This window comes from Anthonomus grandis, chromosome 3, assembly GCF_022605725.1.
Source record: "Anthonomus grandis grandis chromosome 3, icAntGran1.3, whole genome shotgun sequence".
Lineage (NCBI taxonomy): Eukaryota > Metazoa > Arthropoda > Insecta > Coleoptera > Curculionidae > Anthonomus > Anthonomus grandis.
The window spans coordinates 28,621,590-28,648,054 of NC_065548.1; the positions used below are offsets into that span (position 1 = coordinate 28,621,590).

General features: G+C 29.8%; 1 protein-coding gene across 4 annotated transcripts in view; it reads left to right on the forward strand.

Moving 5' to 3' along the window:
• LOC126733696 (uncharacterized) overlaps positions 1–26,465 on the forward strand; it is a 95,461-nt gene that overhangs the window by 31,451 nt on the left and 37,545 nt on the right. For all 4 annotated transcript variants that reach the window (XM_050437071.1, XM_050437069.1, XM_050437070.1 and 1 more), the window contains exons 3-4: positions 16,590–16,822; positions 17,428–17,601. In XM_050437071.1, the coding sequence (XP_050293028.1) occupies positions 16,590–16,822; positions 17,428–17,601 (407 nt within the window). The remainder of the gene's footprint in view (positions 1–16,589; positions 16,823–17,427; positions 17,602–26,465) is intronic.

The following is a 26,465-nucleotide window of genomic DNA, read 5'->3' on the forward strand; positions in this document are numbered from 1 at the left end:
GCAAATAACAAAACAACCTTAACAGTTAACTAACTTTAAATAGGTATAGGAGATGGGGATGATCTCTATTTTTAATGCCTTTCATCTTGAATATTATGTTCGAGTTTTAACTTATTACTTACAATCCCCTTATTATGACACTTTGATAGAAATCTTAAAGAAGAGTGTTTATTGTTTATTTTTTCTATTCACCCTTCTGACTTTTAAAAATACAATATTACAAAAAATTATATTTTATTGCACTCGAACATTTAATTGTTAATACCCAAAATAATATGAAATATTATTTTAATAGTACTCTAAAATGTTGAAATGTCGGGCTATCGTGCTGTACAAAAGATATATATTTTTTCTTAGCCTGCTTCGGTCAACTTGGCAGTATACACTTTAAGTTTTGCAACATTTTTGTTTATTATTTACTGTTTAAAATGATTAAAGCTATTGTGAAGTAACAGTGGAATCTGATTCATAATTGTTGTTATTTATGAAAAGCTCAAACAACATCTATGCGGGGTATCAAAATGAGAAATATAAAATTTTTTTTTATGTAGTTAGTCGAGTATTTCATAAGATATTAAATTGAAATTTGCTGTGAGGTTTTTTCTTTGGAACGAGAAATTGAAATCCGTTCACGGATCCGCTATACCTTGCAGAGGGCGCCACCTGCGGTATATTGTATGTGTTAAAAATATTATTTTTATTAATTATTTTTTCTAAATTAATGCTAAATTACTTATCACAATAAAAGCCATAGAATAATGACCCTAACTTATTTGTTCTACGTGACTTCCATTTATTTGTATACACATACGAGCCCTTCTTATTAAAGAAAGTCTAAGGCTTTAAAAATTATTTCAATTTTACCTGAAATGCTCTCCAGCTGCAACGATTCCTTCCCTTAAATGATCCTCGTTTAAAATCGAAACCATATACACAAACTCTTTTATACATTTCCAGACTGAAAAATCCAAAGGTGTAAGGTCAGGCGAACGGGGTGGCCACAAAACAGGAGCATCTCGACCCCGACCAATCCAGCGATCAGGAAATACTTGATGTACATAGTTCCTAAAATTTATAGCAAAATGAGTCGGAGCACCGTCGAGTTGAAATCAAAGATTATGTCTTATATTTAGAGGCAAATCGGTATTCAGTATTATCGGTAGTCAGTATTTCATGTAGAAACAACAGAAATGAATCACCAGTCAAATTACCCGGTAAAATGACAGGTCCTAAAAGAAAGTCATCCACAATACCTGACCACACATTGACTTTAAAATATACTTGATGATGTCTCTCAACTATGGCCCTAGGATTCTCTTCAGCCTATATGTGTGCCTTATAGATATTTGTCATGCAGTTTCTCGTGAACGCGGCTTCGTCAGTAAACAGAATCTCCCTTATAAAATCTACATTTCTATTATTTATTTCACATACCCATATATAAAAAGCAAGTTTTGCCTCGGAATCGTCGGGTAAAAGACCCTGTACTTTTTGAAGATGAAATGGGTAAAGTTGTTGACTCTGTAAAATATTATGTGTACAATATTACACATAATATTTTATCCCAATTTCTCACCCGTTCAGCCAAAACCGTAGTACTAATGTTTGGTGATTCTTCGACAATTCTTAAATTTTTTTCCTCTTGCGCTGGTTAAACCGCACGAGGTCGCCCGCAATAATTTCGCTTCCATCTTTCGCTGAAACTTCCAGTCTCCCTTAGGTGGGCGGTTATTCAAATTTAAAAAATATTTTCTTTTGGGATGAAATCGGTTTGTAAATGTCTGGGTATAGCGTATAACGGCTAAAATAGCATTGGAATCACATTTTCCTAGTTAAAATTAACATGTATTTGCTGTTAACAATAATATTTAAAACTTACCAAACATTAAAACCATATCTGCCATTTCTGAAAAGGGTACATTTCTATGAGCCATTATGATTTTATAGGTTATAAGAAAACACAACAAATACAAATATGTAATTAAAAAATGTAGATTTATTTTGGGAGTAATTGAGAAGCTTGTTAAGAGCATCAGAAGCGTTAAAATTTATCACTTTGACAGTACGCAAAAAGTTACTGATGCCCGAGGTCAGCCAATTTGTTTAGAAAGAAGTATCTAGACTTTAAAATTAATAATTATTTAATAAACGGATTCTTAGGCCGACATTAACTAAGAATACTTTTTTTACAAGAAAAGATTGAATAATTAGAATTTATTACTAGAACTTTATTATATAGGGGTATAAACAAATTTTTATATTTTTAACACATGCAATATACCGCAGGTGCCCTCTGCAAGGTATAGCGAATCATATTTTAATTTCTCGTTCCAAAAAAAACCCCTTACATCAAATTTTACAAACACTCGACTTACTTCAAAAAAACGATTTTATATTTCTCATTTTGATCCCCGTTGTATATTGAATACTAAGCGCCCAATTAAAAAATGGCATAACAAAAGTCGCATTATTTTGGTCCCCCTATATGTGGCCGGCGGATTGGCTTCCTTTTTCTGGACACCCTATATATAGGTATTTATATATACATTTTTTAACAAGCCACAGCCCAATTATAAGAAATTCAAACTAAGAAAAGAAAATGTTTGTGCATGTAAAAAATATGCCTCTTAACTAATATTAAGCAAAAAAATAAACATAACATCTATGAGAGACGCTTCACATGCCGGGTGGTGCATCCCATATAAATTATGATACTTTCAAATATTGGCCCCGCTGTATATTTTACGAAAAACTGTATTAGACTTTTATAAAGGTATAAGTAAGATAAGTTACTATACTAAATTTCATTACTTTTTATTAAGTAATTAAATAAATAAATGAAACTACTTACAAACAATAAAAAGTATTAAAAATAAATGAAACTATCCACTATTTCCACCAAACAAAATCCTAATCGATTTTAAAATTTGGCTCTTTCATTATTATGCTGATATGTAGTTATTTGATTACATATCTTTAAAATTATCAGCTTTAACTCGTCTAAATATTGATAATGCACCTCTTTATCGATAATATTTTTAATATGACCCCACAGGAAAAAGTCGTTTGGTGAAAGGTCCGGAGATCTGGCTGGCCAATTAATAACTTAGCCCAATTACGCGTCTACAAAATATTTTTTGAAGATATTCACTATTCAGGTACAACTTTCTTCCAATGCTGGTCCAATTTGATATTGTAAATGTTCCAAAAATGCGTCACCTCCCAAATATTTTGTTAAAAAAAAGTTGCAATAATTTTATGACCAAAAATACCCGCCTGAATATTTACCTTTTGAGAGTAGTGCGTCCTTGTATATCTGTGTTCGTTTTCTTTACTCCAGTAACAAAAATGTTAAATATTTGGCTCATTATTTGAGGTAAATGTGCATTCGTTTGGAAAACAGACATTTTGTAAAATGTCCCTGTGGTTATTTGTTATTTCCATAACTACAAAACAGAAATCTTTTATTCGGATTTCATCTGCTTTGCTTAGTTCCTAATGTTTTTTGATATTTAAAGGAATTGTATTTCAATTTTTTTTGTGTGCGCAATACTGTACTATGATCTTTTCCCACAACTTCTCCAAGAGTTCTGCTGCTAATTCCTTTATTTTCTTTAAGAGGAAGTAACATTTCAAAATCTGAATTATTTTCTCCAGCTCTGCCATCATTAGTGTTTTTCTCTGAGCATTTGCATTCACTAATGACTGTACCCTTAGTTTCAAAGTTATTAGAAATATTTTGCACAATTGTTTTACTTGTAAAATGCCTTTCAGTGCAGTGGCTTATCTTCTCGGACCTTTAAAAAAGTGTAATACAGTATTTCGGTAAAATATTAGATATTTTAATAATCTTATTTGAACAAATTGTTTGTCTCTGACGATTTTAAATAGGGGGTATATATTACAGTGTGGTGACTTTAACTGGAATAAATTCAGTTAAAAGTAATCAAAATTTATCTCGCAAAATTCCTGAGACCCGTCGTTTTTTGTTTATTTTTTTTCACATTTCAAGATAGTTTTAACTTCAAATTAACCTCAACTTTTTTTTTCATATGGAAAGCCACTTTTTTTAAACTCTCATTGAAAAGCTCTTTTTCTTGATTAAATTGCCCTATTTACTTTTGTGATTATGTAAGAAATACGAAAAAAAAAAACATTAAATTATTAAAAGTTGCGTTTAATGTATAAGATGCTCAAAATGAGCACCATTTACTTGTTGGCAAAGCCCAAGACGATAATAAAGTTCGTTTCTGACATTTTCTAATACTTCTGGAGATATTTGTCGGATTTCTTGCCTAATACGTTCTTTAAGTTCGTCTAGGTTTCCTGGTTTGCTCATATAAATTTGACTTTCCAAATGTTCCCACAGAAAAAAATCAAGTGGGGTGAGATCGGGAGAACGTGGCGGCCACTCGATTGCACCCCTTCTACCAATCCATCTGTTTCGAAAATTGTCATCTAAATACTGGAGTACATTACGGGCATAATGTGGGGAAGCATCATCTTGTTGCATCCAGATTCTTTCATCATACAAATCTGGATCCAACTGACTCGGATATAAGGCACGTAAGACTGGAGTTAGTTTATATTCAAGAAATTCTAGATATCTTTCCCCAGTTAAAGTATTATTAAAGAATATGGGCCCTATAACTTGCCTGCCAATGGCGTTCATCATTAATTCACAGAACTGAACTCTGCGATCTGGATCGTCTTCTAATAACTCTTGAACTGGTTGCATTTTATAAGGTCATTTCTTTGCACTTTTTAAATTTTTTAGCACAGATTTATGATGAATAGAGTTTTCGCGAGCTACTCTTCTGGCTGCAGTTACCGGATTTTCTTCCATCGCTAACAATACATTTAATTGGCTGTTTTCATCGATTTTAGAAGACCTTTGTCTTGAAACATCCCTCACGTGCCCAACTTCTCGAAATCTGCTTTCGATTTTACTAACCGTACCTTGGTTAATAGGTGGCAAATCTGGATATTTCTGCCTGAATAAGTGGACACCCTCTAGCTGAGTACGACTTCTGTCCCCATAACCAATCCTCATTAAGATTTTAATCTTGTGGGATTCGGATAAATAAGGCATTTTTTCAATATAAGTTAACTTATTTAACAACTGGTTGAAATTCACTACAACAATGTCAGAAAATGTCTCGATACCAATAAAATAAATAAACACGCCAAAAATTTATCAACCCAAAATATTTCGAGACTTTTAATAATTTAATGGTTTTTATTTTTTTTCCGTATTTCTCCTTTAGATAATCACAAAACTAAATAGGGCAATTTAACCAGGAAAAAGGGCTCTTTTCAATGAGAGTTAAAAAAAAATGGCCTTCCATTTGAAAAAAAAAAGTTTGGGTTAATTTGGACTCCCCCTGTAGGTGAAAAAATACAAAAACTATCTTGAAATGTGAAAAAAATAAAAAAAAACCGACGGGTCTCAGGAATTTTGCGAGATAAAATTTGATTAGTTTTAACTGAATTTATTCCAGTTAAATTCACCACACTGTATATAACGGAACCATGAGCTAATTTGAGCTTAAACATAGGCGTAATATAAAAGCTTAGATATGGAAAGCTGGAAGAAATGTTAACAGTCTTTTAATTGCGATCTATATGCACTACCAACCATTTTGTCGATATATGAGTTAATCTGAATAATTGCACAGTCAGCAACTATATTAATTTAGCGAAACATATTTAAATTGTCATCATAGGCCAGTTTGATGCAATTCACCAGTAAAAAAGATCATTTACAATCATCCAATAAGAGTGGCTCAGGTTAGACCCTTTTAGTATCTCTGATATCGAGATAACTAATTCAGATCGGAAACCCTTCATTTTTTTTAAATGTCTTTTTTTTAAACGTCTATCTAGCAAATAAGTTTTCAATATTTTAACTAGTTTTTAGAGAAATCGAAATTTACTAGATGCCTTTCTTAGTAGAATATAATGCTTACTCTGATCAAAAGCATTTCAGAACTTAGTGTAAATTATGTGAACTTGGCTTCTATCGTTAATCACATCATTAATATACAAGAAAAAACTACAGAGGTTAGTTCAACTTAACCTCTTTGAATAAAAACCATGTTTGATAAATTGACAAATTCTCTTGAGTTTAAAAAAAAAAACCTTTGTTAAAATATTTCGAATATCATGAAAAAGTTTTTTAGTCGAGAAATCTCAGATTGACCTTGGACTGAGCACCTTTAGTCACGAGTTCCAACCGAAAAAAACATTTATAATTTAGTATAAATAGAATATTCACACAGTATCCACCAAGTCTCAAGCGAACCCTCACTCAAACCCAGGGCCACCCGATTGCTACATAGGTGTATACCCACTGCGTTGTCGGAGCCAGCATTTAAGATTTTTATATACCATTATATTTGTTGATGACTCGCTACCCAAGATTTGGTTATTGAAGGAAGAATATATTGAATAAAAACAAAAAGTATATAGTGGTTCAAAGTAATCTTATAGTTCTAAAAAGTTCATGTATCCTGTTAAGTTTCCTTTAAGATGTTTTTAGTTCAAGTCCGGATTCATTTTAGAACGTAATATTGGTATAGAACCCCTTGGTTCTTGTGCGAAGCCCCCAACTATTAGGAGCAGGTCTGATTGCTATAATTTAATTTCTTTTTGATGTGAGTAGCCGCAATTTAATTTCCGTATCTTAAAACTAGATTTTCTTTGCCTTTGCGATCTTTTAATTTTTTCTTTCGAAATCTCAGAATGGTCGGCTTTAATGTAGATCTGATAAATATCGATAAATTTTTTGTGATTTTTTAGCATATCTAATACATTGATTGTATAAAACAAGGTTACTTTTTTAGTTTGATGACCAATAAAGTTAGGCTTATTAATAAAAGCATTCAATTTGATGAGTTCGGTTGCTGAATAGTAAAGAAGAAAGTAGACTAAGTCGTCAGTATTTTCATTGAGCTTATTTATTATTTGAGAAATAGTGCAGTTTTCAAATAATAAGACTAATAATTGTATATTATTAGTTTGATTAAACTAATAACTAAAACTACATAGCTACTTAATTTTTTATTATTCTTTTTTAGTGTAGCTGTTGCATATTATAATTCAAAACCAGAATAAATAGCACAGGAATACCTTCTTAATTAAAAATAATGTTTTATATACTACCTGTCCAAAAATAAAAAGCATCGAGACAAGCGAAGTCACACGCTTGTCCTGAGCGTGACGCGAACGACTATAAATAAACTAAATTTTGTAGCCAAATGTTAACGATCCAAAAAACAAAAAAAATGTGTGGCGGAGTTTTCAAAATACGTCAGGTAAAACTGTGACTGGATAAAGTTAGTTTGTTGTTTAGGGGTTTAACTGACAAGCTCCCTATTATGCCGTATGTTCCACATTTGGCAGTTAACTATAACTTTAAACAATATGCGTTTATTAAAAATAGTTAATTAAAAAGTTTAAATTGGGAAGAGTTTTGATTAGTTTCGACAAAATACTTTTTTTTTATCAAATCAAATAACAAGTAAATAATATATATAATTTACAATAAAATAATACATGTGCCATAAAAATAAAATAGAAAATGGACCCTAATTAAAAGAGCAAATAGCATTTTAAGAATTTCAAAAACCATTAATTCTTGAAGAATTGTTTAAAAACTTAACAGTTGAAAGTAAATTATAGATAAAAAGGAACATAAGCTAGTTTACGTATAACATATCCATTAGCAAAGTATGAAAAACAATTCACTGACAATAAATACTGACTGTAAATTTTAGGCTAAATTTTGTGTAAATTAGCAAATTGATATCAAATTTTGTTACAACTTAAAACATTAAATAAATAATAGTTCTAATTATTAGTAAATTAAGAAAAAGTAAAGTGAACTATATAAATTATATAATTTTGCAATCTTTAAAGTTAAAGTCCAATTTTTCACTATTCTCGCGCAACTTTATTGTGTTTAAAGAACATACATGGGGAGTCTTCAAAACCATTTACTATACCAGCAAACAAAAGAAAATGTAGACCTATTGAATATCGCTAATTTTTAACATATATGCTTTATTTCATACCTTGCAGAAACAAGAGAATTCAAAAAACATATCTTAAAATGTATACCATTTTTGGTAAGAAATTGAACTAACAAAGTTTTAGAGAAGTCGATCATACTGCTTAGGCTGAATGATTACTCCTTAAGCAAACTTGAGGCAGAATGGAACTTATTACTGCCGATCTTCTAAAGGAATTATAGTATATTGCAGTACGAATGTTATACCCAGAAAAGTTTTAAGACTTGAAAAAAATTTTTTCACTTGAGATGTTAATTATTATTTACGCCTATTATAGTACTAATTATATATTGCTATATTACCATTTTAACAATCAACTGCCTTTGATAAATTTACTGATATTTATATTTGAAGAGTCGTGTTATTTTAGCATAAGTCGTAATACTTAAATACGTACTGCTGAGATTACGTATTTAAATTTAAAATTTATTTGGCATAAATGTCAGCCTTATCAAATTAAATAGCAATTTAAAATTTAATGTAAGTTTTAGTAATTTATGTATATTTAAGTTAAATGCATTTGTAAATAAACATAAAAGTAGGTATGAGAAAAAGAAAAATTCAAGAGCCGAATGATTACACTACTGTTTATTAATTAAATATTAATCTTAAAATAGTTTGACAATTGCTGCGTTACCTCATTAAAAATCATGCAAAAAAATAGGATTAGACTTATATGCTGCTTTTAGGTAGCTTAAATAAAAACACAAATTTAGAGAGGCTATAATGAGAGATGGAATTTAATTTAGTTCAGAAATCATCATATTTGTTTAATAACAAATAATATTAATACATTTCATATTTAATTTAGAATATTAAGTATTCAGGTCGTACAATTTTGTATACATATTTTACAAAATTAGATTAAATATTTTACAATATATTTTTGTTTGATGTGATGAGCTTTTTTGATAAATTATTTAAAACCAAATCAAATTAGTTGGATTCCATTATGAATTTATAAGTTATTTTTCAGATTTATTATTTTTATTTTGTATTTACATATAAATTTAATACGCAGGATGTTTTATTAAGGATGGCAGAGTACCATATCTCAATAATGAGTAATCGAGGAGCGTTGTAGAAAAATCGGAAAAGTGATCATAAAAAAATCATTATAAATAATTTTTAAATTCCAACTGTTCTGCTAGTATTAATATATAATAACAATATATAAAGTGTCAAATAGAGCGGGAAGGGAGGGGGAAAGTTCATTAATAAAAATATTTATAATTTTGGTTTTGCTTAACACAAATAAAAACAAATAAATTTATACAAAAACTAAAATGAATTTCCATTGGTAAATGTAAAAGAGTCAATTTTTTTGAGTTAGAGGGAAAAGTATAAATATTATCTAAAATAGAAGGTTTTGAAATATATTTTTTGATTTAAAAGCCCTTAAAATCTAAGAAATTAAACAAATACTTTATAACAGACAATCTTTTGTTTTTTGTCATTCATTCTCATCACATAAAAATATAAAATCTTCATATATAAAGAATATTATTACATTATACTAATTATGTATGTCTTAAGTTTTCCTTATATTCAAAAAAGAAAAGTAGTATACATGCCATATCCAGAAATATTTTATAAAAAAATTTAGTTATGTTTTTTGAATATAAAGTATGTTTATACTTTAATGAGTGTATAGAATGTCAGTAATATTTAATTTACTAACTTAAAGAAACATAAAACATTCTTTAGAAGTAGTATTTGTGATATTTTTAAAAAGCCTAATAAATTAAGAGAATCAGTCATACAAAGTTTTTTGGCAACTATAAACCATTTTGATGTAAAGCTATATACGAAATTAGAATTTTGGAGAAGCTTTTCAGAAAATGATAGAAGCAGCTAAAACATTAAAGCAAAATGAAGCTTTATTTTATTGGAAAAAACACTCTGAGTAAATACTGAGTAATACTGCATACAAGGCATATTTTGATTTGTGATAACAGGTTCATGACAGGAAAACATCTTATCATGTTAAGGAAAATGATGTTTCCGAAAAATCCCCGTACTGTCAATTTTGCGTGATTTCTTTTCCTGTTTAAAATTTATTCCTTCGTTTATAAAAAGTGGTTGCCTTACTAAAGCTAATCATTATACCTAATAGGTATATTATGTTACACCTGTCACCCTGTCTATATATATTTATATTATTTATGTTTTACCTATCTATTATTGATTTATAATACCTTAGAAACGGAATATGTTATGGTAGCAATAATACCTGCTTAATAAAGCTCATAATAAAGAATAAACATCTATTTTATACAAAAAATAATGTTTCTTTAACTACTAAAAATTAAACTTTATCTCCAAAATAAAAATTACAATTTTGAAATGTGCCGGAATATGTGATCCCACTATAGAATGGTCGGTGTTTTTTGTGGAATTAACCTCGGAATTAACTGAATTGGTAATCACTTTGGCTACTTTATTTTTGGATCAAATACTTTCTTCTATATATCCTTCAGCTACTGAAGAGCTTTTCCATTTCCCATGTTGTTTTAGCATTTCAAATGAAGCACCTGCCACAACAAGTAAAGTTGACGATGTGCGACGCAAACAGTGGCCGGTATAAGCTTCTGCATTATCCAGTTTTAAAAATTTTGCGATCAATGTTGGGACGCTTCCTATGGTATTTTTTCCAACAGGTTGTACTGTACCGGGTGTACAACTAAGAGAGGTCGTCGGCCATATCTTAGTAACTAGTCATCGCATAGCGTAGGAAAAAGAGAAATGTGGTGATGTCATTTTAAAGTATGACAAATTCTAAACAATTTTTATTTCAAACTTTTTTTTTTCTAATGTGTCAAATAATAGGTGGGGGAAGGGTTGAATATTTATATCTAAAATTGTTGATAAATTTTGATTGGCCTAACGAATTTTAACGAGCTTACTTTTGTTTTAAAGGGTAATTATTAGGATTTTATGTGGTATAATTACTTAGCCGACTTAGTTGTTTTGTTAAGCGCTAGAGGGCAGTTTGTTTTAAATTGGATTTGTTAAGCGATTTTCTGGTAAATATTAAATACAACAATGTAATTTTTTTATTTAGGCTAAAAGAGCATGAAAAAACATCAAAACTGGCGCAAACCGCAACTCGATATCTTATTTTATTCCGAAATTATTAATTAAAATATTTCTGAACAATGAAATTATTGCGTCACGGGTTAGTAGTAAGCTTTGGAGACAAATGAAAATTGATAAATATTTTCGGGGTCAATAAAACGTTTATGATAGGTGTCAAATGTAACGTCGAAGACAGTTTTTGAAATCATTTCAGTTTTTAAAAATGCTAAAGGTAATTCCAAACGACATAGCTTTTGATATGCTAGCAGCGTATTTTTAATTACTGCAAAATGCACGCATTGCGGCCCGTATATATGCCCAAAGATATCCTGACCGAAGACACTATAATAATTATGAGTCTTTACCGGTTTAGCTACCAGGTTAAGAAATACTGGAAGTATTCGAGGCAATATCCATCAAGGACGAAGGCGAGAACTTTATAAATGTTTTGGCCTATATTGAAATAAACCTTCACATAAGCATCCGAAATATTTCTAGGAAGTTGGGAATATCCCACGGTACAGTAGAAAATATTCTGAAAGAGCACAGGTACCTATTTTTATTTGTAACAACACTAATAAGCATCCTAATATCTTATATTTATTGTTTTTTACTTAGACTTCATCCATATCACGTGGTTCTGCATCAGGCGCTTCTCGAAAGTGTCTTTGATAACAGACTCAATTTATGTCATTGGCTGTTGAACATGGTTAGAGAAGATCCCCGATTTATCTCGAAGATATTATGGCCGGACGAGGCATCATTTAGCAGCGATGGTAGAGTAAACCTGCATAATCTGCATTATTGAGCAGAAGAAAATCCCCGTTGGATCCGTGAGACTCAACACCAATGGAGATGGACTGTAAATGTGTGGTGCGGTATTATTGGCGAAAAAAATTATTAGTCCTTTCTTTTTCAATCAAACACTTTCTGATAATGTGTATTTAAATTTTTTGCAAAATAATCTCCTGGGGTTAATGGAAGATGTTGATTTGAAAACAAAAGGGCAAATAATTTTCCAACATGGTTGCCATGCACATTTTGCAGTTCAAGTTCGTCAATACTTAAACAGGCAATATCGTTTGTGGATAGGAAGAGGAAGTATATTTCCTTGGCGCGATTATTCCTTGGCTTCGATCCGCAGATCTGACTGTCCTAGATTTTTATCTGCGGGGAAGAATTAAAGATTTAGTTTTTGCCACCCCACCCATAACCCAGAACGACATGCAGGGCCGAATGCGCAATGCAATAAATTCCTTACCCGCAACAGAAATCCAGATAGCGGTTCTACCAACGACACAACGACTTCGACTGTGTATTGAAAATGAAAAAAAAACAGTTTAAGCATCTAGTACACCAATAAAAATATAAAACAATTTATTTATTACAAAAATTTGAGTTCTGTAGTTTTATTTTTATTGTTCAAAAACATTTTAATTAATAATTTTGAAATAAAATAAGATATCATGTTGCGGCTTGCGCCAGTTTTTATGATTTTTCATGCTCTTTCAGCCTAAATTAAAAAAAATACATCGTTGTATTTAATATTTGCCAGAAAATTACTGAATTGAAAAATTCCAAATTAACACAAACCGCCCTCTAGCGCTCAAGGGTTTTCATTAGTCCAGTAACGACAGTTTTCAATTTACATTTGCCAGAACTAATCGAATCAGATTACAATAAATTATAATAAAATAAAAACTTTAATTCATATAAGTTATAATTCAGCAAAACATATACCAAGAAAAGCAAATACAAATTTTATACAGGGTGTTTCAGAACTATTGGATCAAACTTTTGGGGGTTGTTCAGTGCAACAGAAGAATCCATTTGAGTATAAGAACTCATGTCCGGAAACGCGTCACTACGCCACTACGGCCCTAAGACGCGTTAAAATTTATAAAAAACATTAATGACCAAAATAGGATCTGCTGCATTTATTTTTACCTTTTGTACATGATACCATACCAACAATTGTTTAAAATCAACGCTTATCAATGTCAATTCTCAATGTCATGTTTAAACATTTTATAACTTACAATTTTTAAACATTTATTGCTAATGGAAAACTTTACCAATCAAGAATTGGCGGATATGCATTTGGCATACGGAGCAATAAACTGCAATGCACGAGCAGCATCGCGGTTGTATCATGAACGTTATCCCGAACGACAGCATCCTGGATACAAAAAGTTTACTGCGGTTCATCGGCGGCTCGCTGAGATAGGTATGTTTAAGACCAAGATGCATGATACTGGTGTTGCTCGAACCGTAAGAATGGTCGAATTTGAAGAAGAGGTGCTTCAGCGAGTTGCCGATGAACTATCAAATAGCACACGTGACGTCGCTAAGAATATGAATACGAGTAAGCTTCTGTCTGGCGGGTACTACACGAACAACAACTCCATCCTTACCACTTCCAGAAAGATCAAGGTATGACTGCAGGCGATTATCATCCTAGAGTTCAATTTTGTCGATGGCTTCTGGATCACATCATTGCACAACCACATTTTTTACAATATTTTTTGTGGACCGATGAAACCTCTTTCACGAGAGGCGGTATTTTTAATAGTAGGAATAGCCATGTTTGGGACGAAGAAAATCCTTATGCAATTTTTCCAAGAAAACTTCAGAATCGTTGGTCTGTCAACGTATGGGCAGGCATTGTTGATGATTATTTAATTGGGCCATACCTTCTACCGGAACGGTTAACAGGACCTATGTATTTATCTGCGTTTCTTGGAAGAAGTTCTCCCATAACTCCTTGAAAATGTTCCACTAAACGTTAGACAGCAAATGTGGTTTCAGCATGATGGAGCGCCGGCTCACTTTGCTGTACAAGTATATACTGAGTATTTGGCTCAGCGGTTTGGGCACCGTTGGATTGCCAGAGGTGGAGCAGTTCTTGGCCTCCTAGGTCACGCGATTTAACGTCGCTCGATTTTTTCTTGTGGGGACATGTAAAGTCTTTAGTCTACGAAACTCCAGTAGAATCAGAGCTAGACTTAATTGGACGAATAACAGCAGCATTTGAGATCATTCAAAACGAGGATATAGTCCGCTGAAATCATGTGCGGCGTTTAAGTCGGTGTATTGAGGTTGGAGGAAGATATTTTGAACAATTGTTGTGATGGTATCATATACAAAAGGTAAAAATAAATGCATCAGATCCTATTTAGGTAATTAATATTTTTTCTAAATTTAAACGCGTCTTAGGGCCGTAGTGGCGTAGTGACACGTTTCCGGACATGGGTTCCTATACTTAAATGGATTCTACTGTTGCACTGAACAACCCCTAGAAGTTTGACATAATAGTTCTGAAACACTCTGTATAACTAACTTGGTATATACTCTAGGATACGTACTTATAATAATCATCAAGTGTATGGAAGGCATTATCACATAATAAATGTTTAAAGATTCAGTTACCTATTTCCAGGGAAGTAGGAATAACTTACTCTCTATGTTAAGTGATACTCTTGCAAAGATGTTTAGAATACAAACATCTTGATATCTGTAAGAGAATATGTTTGTTACTAAGACATTAAAATTAATTTTATTCAGCGGACGTCATTCTAATATTAGGTTTAGCTAACTTTCGGCCATTTGAATACAAGACGTGTCATTAGAAAATTGACACAATTATTGAAAAGTCACTAAGCCACTAAGTTTACTAAACATTTATCCTAAGGATCATAATACATACATTATTAAGAAATAGCTAAAAAAATATTACACATTCACTAGTACCTTATTCTATTTTTACTTCATATATATACATAGTCAACATTCAATTACTGAGGCAAACACCAGGTAAATTGTATTTATACTGACTTCTCCAAAGCCTTTACTAGAGGTAAGTTTAAGGCTTTAATTGCTAAATCTCGATCACCTACACTACTCATTGAAGATGATCTAAGAAGATGTGTAGGATAATTTTTTGTAATAGTAGATTGTTTATTAAAAGTATTTTACACAGAATATTTATTTGTATTCTAATATAAATTTATGTATAAATAACTGTTCTCATAGGTTATCATACATATTGTTCATACTAACACATAAACTTCACCGCACGTAACATATACAGCATAAACGGATTTTATATATTTTTCTGAAAACAAATAAATGAAAGTAAAAATACATTAATATGTGTCATTATACTCTACTTAAATACATGTTTACGTTAAAAATGTTTAGAGAAGAACAATTTACGATTGAAAATTGAGAGTTTATAGATTAAAAAACCACAAGATTTTCATAAACGACTAAACACAAATAAGCAAATCTAATTTGGCAAATATAAACGATACTTTTAAATTTTCATTGTAATTCGGCCGCATCGAATATTTTTATGGTTGACAAGGAAATGATGTCACGCGTGTATCATAATTTATTTAGTATGAATTATGTATACTACTAAATTTTAATAATAATTCATTTGATTTTTAACCAATTATACCTTCTACTAATTTTTTTGAATGGCATATCTTTGTATTAATCTGTTACAATTAAGAACATAAGTGTTTTATTTGATAAACAGTCTACCTTCTCCAATACATCACAGCTCTTGATTGTTCTAAAGTGAGTGAAAATGCCGGAATTTGTCATTAAAATTCTTTAATTTTTTTATAAAATACAACTAAACTACTATATACTTCTCTTATTGGATCAATTCTTGAATATAAATTAGTTGCTGAATGTCCCTTTTTTCGGAAAATAGAATAGAAAGAAAATAGAATTTACGATAACGAATGAATATCAAGAGAATATTAGGAATATCTTTATTATGGATACTCATGATCAAAGAAGTTTTACGATTAATATCTCCGTATTTTATAATATTGAATGCATTTTATTGTAAAATGGGGATTTTTACACGTAAATTTTGTTAAGATAAAATTAAATATATTTTTATTTATCAGCGTGATCATTAACGTTATTTTGATAATATTTTAATTTATTTTATTATTTTTTAACTTACATTTTTGGAGTAATAAAAATAAATATTTCTCTAAAAATATAATAGCCCTATGGTTAGAACATTTAATGTGACACTCAAATCACAAAACAGTTTTACCACTAACCAAAATTCTTTTTCAAATTTATTCTCGTCACATGTTTCGCTAACGATGTCTTATTCATTTTCACAAAAAGAATAAGACTAGTTTTATCAGAAGGTTAAGACTAATATTACTCTCATCCCAAAGGCCCTAACATATTGATGTTTATAATTACTAGAAGATTAAAACTAGATTTATTCTTCCCCCGAAAATGCTAATATCGTCATTGAAATACGTGTCGAGAATAAAATGAAGAGTTTTAGTTAGCGGTAAAACTTGTGATTTGAATTAAGACTGTTATGTTTTACAGAAATATGTATTATTAAAAGAACTTTAACAAACGAATTTATCTCTTATTTAAGTAAACTATTTTTAGGTTCAATCGACAGCCGGGATTCCCCAGGTAACACATTAAACCCCGCCTTAAATCCGGCATTTGCCTTAGACTTCAACGACCTTCCAGAAGAAGTAAGCCAAAGTAGTACCTATCAGGGATTCCAAAAAAGTGGAAGGATAACTCCACCGGCCACAACCATACCTCGATTTAAAAAATATTGCGTTGACGACTTTAACTTTTTGAAAGTTCTAGGAAAAGGTAGTTTTGGCAAAGTAAGTACAAAATAAAAATAAGTTATTTTACTAACAGATGAATTCTTTAATTAATAAACAAAATCTATTTTACTTGTGTACTGCTAATTTATTTAAATGCAGAATAAACCCGTTATATGCCAAATATGCTAAACTGCAAGACTAACACAATTCCACAATTTAAGATTTCCTGATCCATGTAATTACCATTATTATAAGAAAGGCCATTAAACTAAAATTATTGGCCTGACAAATGACATATCGAAATCCCGTGGCTATTTTCGCGCTTTGAACATTCAGAATTATCTAGGTTAATGGCTCTTGAAATGTTCTAATTATTGTATATTTTTACTTTTCACCTGAACCCATTTTTAGAAATTCTTTTTTGGTGAATTTTATGTGGGTGGGCTTAAAGTTAAACTAAAATGAAATAAAATATTCCTGTTATGATGAAATCTTAAAAAATTGCCGTCTTAATACTTTATTTAAAAACAATGATAAAAATAAAATGTGCCATGTAAGTGAAATCAATCTTTAAAAGCTAAATGCTTTTATTTTTACACCACAATAATTTTGTTGTTATATCGTATTTATATTTTGTACTTTTATTTATATATTTCTTACAGGTACTTTTGGCGGAACTTAAGGGTACCGAATACTATTACGCTATTAAATGTTTAAAAAAAGATGTAGTACTGGAAGATGATGACGTAGAGTGTACGTTAATAGAAAGAAAAGTACTAGCACTTGGAACGAAGCATCCTTATTTATGTCATTTATTATGTACCTTCCAGACTGAGGTAAGTTAAACATTTGAAATATATGAAAAATATTTAGGATAATCTATTTATAATACTTGATAATCAAGATAGATTACCATTAAAAGCGATATGGGCAATATATTGATTGTCGCACCAAAAGTTTTAGTTGTCACGGTCGTATATAAAATGGATATACAAAACTAGATCTTAATATGTACCTATGATATTATATAATAATTTAATAATTATCTACTAATAAGTTAAGAATATTACAACATGCCTTCTGGTTTATCCGACCTAAATTTTAGCCAAGGACAGGAATTTTATATACAAGATTATAATTGCTTGAAAGTTTGGAATAAGAAACAGCCAAGTGTAAGAACAAAGGAGGGAGAAGGTAAACTCAAAGTCTAAGTCTCATAAATCAAGCGTCTATTTTAGGTTACGCGTTTCGCCGTATTAGGCCATCATCAGACCTAAATAAAATTATTAAAATTAAATGATACAGGACAGAACGCCAATTAACAATAATATTTTATTTAGGTCTGATGATGCCCTAATACGGCGAAACGCGTAACCTAAAATAGACGCTTGATTTATGAGACTTAGACTTTGAGTTTACCTTCTCCCTCCTTTGTTCATATACTTAAGTCTCTTTGAGAGTAACGCATGATTATTTTGAGCCAAGTGTAAGTTTATCGCTACTGTTTAACTAACTTTGTTGAGTCGAAGGCCCTTAAAAAAAGTAAATGCTTAAATTGAGATGATATTGTACAATAAAAAAGATAATATCGCAAATTGTATTTATATATAAAACTCAGAATATAATTTTTAAGTATTTGGCAACCTTCTTAAAAAGGTAGGTACCAAGATTTTTAGTTTTTATTATAAATTTTTAATCTAAGATTTTCTATCATTAGTCTAAGCAGCAAATTCTATATTTTATTTGACTCTTATTAATAGTTCTATTGGTATTTTAGTTTAAATATCATATTAGGGTTTATGAGTATCTATAGAAATATGTCGGGCTGTCAACCCTACAATTTTTTTTCTCAATTCGATGCGTGCATTGTATCTCTTAAAGATTATTGATAAAATTTTTATTTTATCGATGCAGCAAATGGCTATAAAATCTCATTTGTAAACTTCTAACTAAAGGGTTGGAAATAATTCCCAACCGAAACGTCGTGCCAAATTTAAAATAAAGACGATGGAAGTTCAAAAATTAAACTTTACTACTTTACCAAAGTATACCACTTTCTAAAACAGAAAACAAATGGATGGATTACCAGTTATCTGTATACTAAATTAACCTTGTCGATATGAGCCGGTTTTCTTAGTATTTACTATTTTCTAAGGTTTTCAAACTCTAGTTTACATCTTTTGGTAAATGATACTATTGACTCCAGCGCGAGGCTAAACTTTTCTTTTGATTTTTAGGGTTCTTATATATTATTTTTTTAAAACTAGTTTTCATATATTTACCATTTATTATACTTTATTTTAAAAATATGAAGAAATTTATTTACAAATATTTAATTTAAATAATTTCTCAACAGTATTTCTATTTATAGATTTTAACTACATTCATTAATATGTATTTTTATTTGCAAGCTTTTAAATAGTAAAAAAATATTAACATACTTATTGTTATAAAATAAGTATAGTAATAAAATTTCATATATTAACTTTGAAATGCCGTATTTTTATGTTTTCCGTTTATGTTGGAAGGAAAATCAATAGTTCACATTTTTATAATTTAAATGTACGCATTGCTAGTATTGTGCGAAGGGATTATAGAAATGATGATAAAATATAAAGTACTAAAATAATCACGTGCAATTAATCCTTTGTTTTAAAAATAAAACAAGTTGTTGATTTAATATAATTTTTTAAAATTAAAGCTTATACGAAATAACACAAAAAATTCTCACATTTCTAAATTAATAATTTAAGATTAAAAGTAGAAAAAAAAATACATTCTTTAAATATAGCCAAAATTAAGAATTATATTAAATATTTTGTCTTAAACCAAAATCACCTTTATTCTGCAACAGAAATCTTATAAAAGAAGAGTAGTTTATAGAGTACTAGTGATTTGACGAAGGCATAATCGATCGTTCTAGAAATTAAGCTCTTTGAAAACCTCAAATCACAAAATAGGTAAAACTTAATTTTATTCTTAATTATTTATATGTAAGAAGTCAATAGTTAATTTACTTAGTTAAAAACAGTAATATAAGTTTAAATGCTGTACCTCATTGGATTGGCTGCAACTAATTTTTGAAACAAACTTGTTATTATCATAAATTCCTAAAATCTCTTAAAGTAATCTACTCTCTAAAATAAAACAAGAGAACATTTAATTTTGAATATATATTTTGCGATAAAGGTAACTGGAAAGGGGTATCATAATAAATTGATATTACACATTTTAATATGTAGCGACATGTGGTACATATGGAAATCCATAAATATAACCAGTAATCTTCTAAGCTTAACCGGATTTTACAACCAATATTCTCATAAATCATGCTTAATTTCAAATGTGGTGTCACAACTTCAAATTAGGAACATGAAAATAATATCATAAAATCATGCTTTTTGCAGTTGTGCTGAGATTTATATTAACAACTTCTGCATTATTTTCTGTTATTTATTTACTAATAAAAAATATATTAAGTTTCTAAAAATTTAGTTTGAAAATTGTCAGTGATGCCTAGAAGTACAAGACGTAATACAGGTGAAGACGTTACTCTCCAAGAAACTCAAAATTTAACAACAAGTTTAAAGATTGGAAGAATACGTCCAACAAAGTGTTGCTGAACTAAGGCAGCCTATAGGTGGCGACGCTGCCGCTTTATCACAACATGTTCCAAATTCAGAGGATATAAACCTAAAAATTACTAAGTTTGAAAAATACAGAACGGGTATAAATACCATTAAAATTGAATTAGCAAAACCTCGTCAGCAATCTGAGCAGCAGCAAAAAGTGATTCAGAAGGAAAGGGGGTGCAGATTTTTAACTACCGTGGTAATAAGTAGCATTCCCAAAAAGAACTGTAGGAATACAACAGTATCATCAGTACTATTGGGACAAAAATGAATACTGTTGGTGAATAAAATATATTCTAAATAGATTTTCTTACATAATAAAAGCTTTAGGAATTTCTTTGTTAAAATTTGGTGCCAACATCGACAATTTGACGTTACGCTTATAACGAAAATTATTATATTAATGTTTGTCTCTATTTGATATGGGGGCTACAATATTGTGTTTACTTGGAAAAAATTACTTAGGAAATATTGATAAGATCAAAATGGTTCTATTAAAGATATTTTATTTATAAACATTTATTTGAAATGAATGCATTTGATTTTCTTTACTTCAAGAGTAATACATCCAATCCTATTTTTTAAATCTGAAAAAATTAATTATAAAAGTTGCAACCAAAGAAAAATACATAAATAAAAGATTCAGTCATATCAGTCGAGTATCTCCTGGCTCCACTATTCCATTTATTGTATATGGAATAAATGAAAACATTGTTTTTAAGATAAATGGTGTTTTGTATTTATTGAATAGTCCTTTGAACATACATTCATCATATTGAATTATTTATGTTGATATTAAATAAATAGTTTAAATTCATCAAGGCATATTTCTTAAACTGAAAAATGTATTACAATTTTTGCTGCCATTTGTGGAATAGATTTGAAGAGACTCGTGATGTGAAAAACTTACATAGTGATTTAATAAGAGCAACAAACCCTATACAAGGCAGGGTTATTCGTCTTCAGGCAAAATAACTGCCAACCAGTTATGTCTTTGATTGAACTAACGATCATCAATATTTCCAATATAAATTCAGATATGTTTAATTTCAATTTTTTCCAAATAAATTTTCAAATTCTTTTATTTTTTGCCTATTTAATTTCATCATTTAATATACTTATTTATTTTTAAATTTCAAAAAAGAAGAAAGAGTTTAGTTTTTTTTTATTCTCTTGGGCAAATAAAAATTAAACAAATACCTATTACAAAAAATGTTTGGGTTCCCGAGTCTTATTTTTTTTTATATTTTGTAGAGTGATGTCCATATTCTGGGGTTTTGTTAATAAAGTTAAAAAAAGGTCTAATTTCTCCAGAAAACTCCTATTCTTATTTTGTAACAACCGGTTTCGCGATTACAAAACTTATCGAATCATCAGGTCGAGGACCTGAAAACTTTTAAAAAGTTTCTTTAAAAAACATACAGTTAAATTCTTATTACGTACCAAACAATACAACATAATATTTATTCCTTAAATATTACTTTTAAATCAATTTTATGGAACGTTTGATAATATATATTATTAAATAAAATTGACAAAATTGACAAAAACCCTTCTTATTATTATTATTAGTTTAGCAGAATATTGACACTCATAGTTATTTAAGGACTCCAATTCTTTAGTTACACGTCAAAGTCAATATCAAACCAAACATTCCAAAATTATAAATATCACCCAAAGAACATTGAATTCAACATCAAGAACTTTTTGAAGAAGGACTTATAACATTTTGCCAAGGCTCAAAGTAAAGCATGATTATTTACACAAAATTTTCACATACTCTTGGAATAGTAAATGCCAAGATTATTAAAAAAACTAAATATTCATGAGTGTCAAAGTATATGCCTTAAAGAAGTTTCTTCCCACTTTTTTGCGAAATTCGAAAATCTTGTGATTATCTCTATTCTGCAATATGTATTGAGGGCGGGGTTTTATATGGCCGCTAAATTATTCGTTCAGATTTCTTTTCTAGAGATACGTAAATAATATTTTATGACATGCGCTACTTTTTTCGATGTTTAAATATACAAATTGATTTAAACAATAAATGATCTCTTGCTTTACGGTCTATGGTATTTTTTAACCTAAAACATAAAATTGAGTTATCAAGAATACGTTTAGGTACTTTTAATTGAAAAACAGATTGTTTGGAAACCAATAGACTATATAAGATATACATAGAATGCAGATTGATATTGATACCTGAACTACATTAAACGTTACTAGTAATTAAGTAAGATAATATAAGATCAAATAAGTTATGAAAAGATTGCTTTATTTTTAACGATCCTTCTTTCTAAAATAAAATTAGTGTAAAATTTAAAAAATAACTTAGAATTATGTAAATTAAAAATCCTTCTAATGTTTATCTTTACTTACGTAATGCCTTTCGTCATTCTAGAGATTTATTATACTCTTAGATATTTAATATGCTTTTTAATAAATTTGCGCCTCAAGAAAATACTTTAATAACAGCACTTTTTAACGAGTACGTAAAACCGCCCATAAGCTTACAGATATCCAGCCATTATCTTAAATCTTTATATACCCACAGCATCCAAGGATTTCAACATCCATTATCAATGTTTGTTTGTGCTTACGTCTTTTCTTCACCCGATTTACATCCCATTAAAATGTCTCATCAAAATATGAAAAGACTTGTAATTTTGCTACGAACAAAAGGCGTTGTTTAGATAGAAATGATCTATATAATGCTATTTGAAAGCAAAGACTTTATTTCCTATTAATATACAATTCAAGCCCTTTCTGTTTCATGGTAAATGTAATATTTTATCATCTTCACTAAATTATTTATATAAATTTTAAAATGTATTTAACTTAGAAACTAGAAACCAATATGGTGATATCCATTTTCTTTATACAGGTCATAAATTTAAATCTTTTTACCGTTTCGACACATTTCTAAATCGCTTGAAAGTTCAATGATGCAAAAAGTCTTTAAGATGAATCTAACGTTTTCTCGAGCCACTGATTTTCATGGGTAAAAACCTCTTGAAACCTGAAAAATTACCATATACGTAAAAGAAGATTCGTGAAAACAGAGATAGTAACATTCTCTTTAAAAAAGGTAAAAAGCAAATTTTTTTATAGATTTTTCTAATAAAAAATTATAAATGATTACATCGAACGTAAAAAGGTTATATCGTCAAAGGAGGCTCCTTAGATCGCGTAATTTGGTTGCATTTTGCCGTTAAGCTGAAAATTTAAAATAACAGTTTCCGTACCAAAAATTCAAAGGGAAAAAGGCAACTTGACGGTTTTCAAAGACACCTTTCACCATGCTGTAAAATGTATGTATGCACATAAGTAGCAAAGAAGGCGAATTGACGGCAAGCAGAGAAGTGCTTCGAGTATACCTTCAGAACTTTCTAAGGAAAAAAACTAAACAAAAAAATCTAATACGCGCTGCTGCGGGCTAAGAGGAAAGTTTTATCGTATTGAATTTTCGATTTACCAACTTGCAGGACGAGAAAACGAAATGCTATAATGGTCTGTGACATTTTACCAGAAGCTTATAATGGGAACATTTTCTTGCGCTGTGAAATATAAAATTTCAGAAAGAACATTTGTGAGTTTCTACTGCGGAAATAATAAATGATAGGTATTGTAAACGTCTTTTATAAATATTGAAAATTGGGTCAAAGGTGTTTTGTGTTTATTCGCAGTTTTGATTCAGTGATAAACTGACTTATATTAAGCTAACTTATAACTTGATACATTCACAAGTTTAATCTGTAACATTTTTAGATAAAGTTAGAATGGCTAAATATTATACAGTGTACAAGCTTTAAAAATAGCGGTCAATTGAGTTAAGCGGTATAGTGCTATGGTTGGAACTTTTGGTGTAACGCTCAAATTACGAGACAGTTTCACCACAAACCAAGACTTCTAGACCTATGTCTAGGTCTATGAAAGGTCTACTAAAATTCGGCCGAGTTACGAAATCTTTTTAGAAACCCAGAAGATAAAATAAAAACCAATTAAAAGTTTGGGATCTATGAGATTAAATCCAAAGATTGTGATTAAAAGCACATAGGACAATGAACATATAGCTCAAGTGAAATATGGAAAAGTTAATAAGTCAAGTGTGGCTGAACATGGTTTAAATATTGGTCACTTTACAAGAATGGACAACTTAATTCTTTAAACTAGTTAATAACAATAGAAAATGAGATGCATACGAAAGTTAGCAATATTCAAAAATCAAAAAAAACTTTTTTTACAGGGATAAAGGGCCATCCAATCCTATATAGTCAGTTATATAGTTCAGTTAGTGTTTAAGATTTGTTTGGCCATACTTCATTGCTTTTTTCTCTCTATTAGTTACATCATTAGTATATAAGGAGATTTGTAAGTAGTTTTAGTTTAAATCTTTTCTCGAACTCTCTAACATCGTTAGCGAAACACGTGTCGAGAGTAAAAATAAAGAGTTTTGGTAAGTGGTAAAACTGTTTAGTAATTTGAGCGTCACATCTAAGGTTCCAACCATAGGACTATCAGGATGGCTTCACGGTCAATGAAACAGTTTAGTTTCTAAAATTTTTTAACACCATTCAGTTTTTCCAAAGTTTATTGATATCTTTTAAAAGTAAATTTCAATTTGCCAAAAAGGCTAAAGTTTTTGCTAAGCAAAAATTAAGGCAGGCTAGATTTACAAATCAAACATTTATATAGTAAACGAAGCATTTTAGAATTAGAAGCATACACACAAAACTCACTTCTAGGCAAACTGATTTAGAGTATCAAGCATGGAGCAATTTTAAAAGAAACATGTTTCAGATTATTAACCACAAATACATTAGCAAATTTTCTTCACTAAATAAAAAACTAAAAAAGTTAGTGAGTGTTAAGGATAAACCATAAAAAGAAAAACTCATTAATATCATTGAAAATCAATCCTCTCAGTCATTTAGTGAGAAAGAACTTGATGTTCTTAATAAAGGTCTACATTTTGCACCACTTTCAAATTGCAAAAACAACCTGGAGGAGATTATAGCAAGTGATGAATCATCAATTCAGTACTTGCCAGAATCTTCGAGAGGATTTGCTAGAAAAACGATTCTCAACCAATTTACAAAGAATCTTACTAAATCAAAAAGCACATCGGGTTCTAATATTGTTAAACTACTGAGAGAAAAAGATTGCTTCTATTTAAAAGCTGATAAGGGAAACAAAGTTGTTATTTTGGACAAAGTAGAATATTTTAAACGAGTTAATGATCTTATTAAAAATGGCCCATATAAAAAGATTTCTAAAAACCCTTTATCAAAAATTATTTCGCAGGTTAGGACAGCATTAAATGACTGTAAAAACCTTGTTTCCTCTTCAGAAGAAATCAAGTTACAACTTTCGAACCCAGCAATTCCAAAATTAAATTGTTTACCAAAAATCCACAAACCTGGCAATAAAATAGAACCAATTGTCTCCATTAAAGGATCTCCAACTTACAACATTTCAAAGTTATTGGTAAACCAGTTTGAGACATTAAAATTACCTTATAAATGTTTTTCAGTCAAAAATAGCCAACAGTTTATTTCAAAAGTCAATAATTTAATTCTAAGTGAAAATAAAATTCTTGTTTCTTCCGATGTATCGTCTTTGTTTTCAAGCATTCCTATACCAGAAACCTTGTAATATCTGATTGAACTTCTGGAAAGTAATAGTTTTGATTATATCCAAGAAATAATAAAATTCTCAAAACTTATGTCACAAAATATTTTTCAATATATCAACTCATACTTCGAACAACTAGAAGGTACAGCCACGGGTAATTGCCTCTCTCCCTTCCTAGCAGAGCTCTTTATGAACCGTTTTGAGTTAAATGCAAAAATCTTTCCAATACTTTTCACGAGTTTGGTTACGATATGTTGATGATGTGTTTGCCGTGTCCGATAAAAGAAACTGAATTATTGATAGTTTTGTAGAACAAGTCAATAACTGTTTTCCATCTATTAAATTTACCTTCGAACAAGGAAAAAATAACCAAATTCCATTCTTAGATACTCTTGTCATCAAAAATAATAAAAAATTAGAATTCAGTATTTATA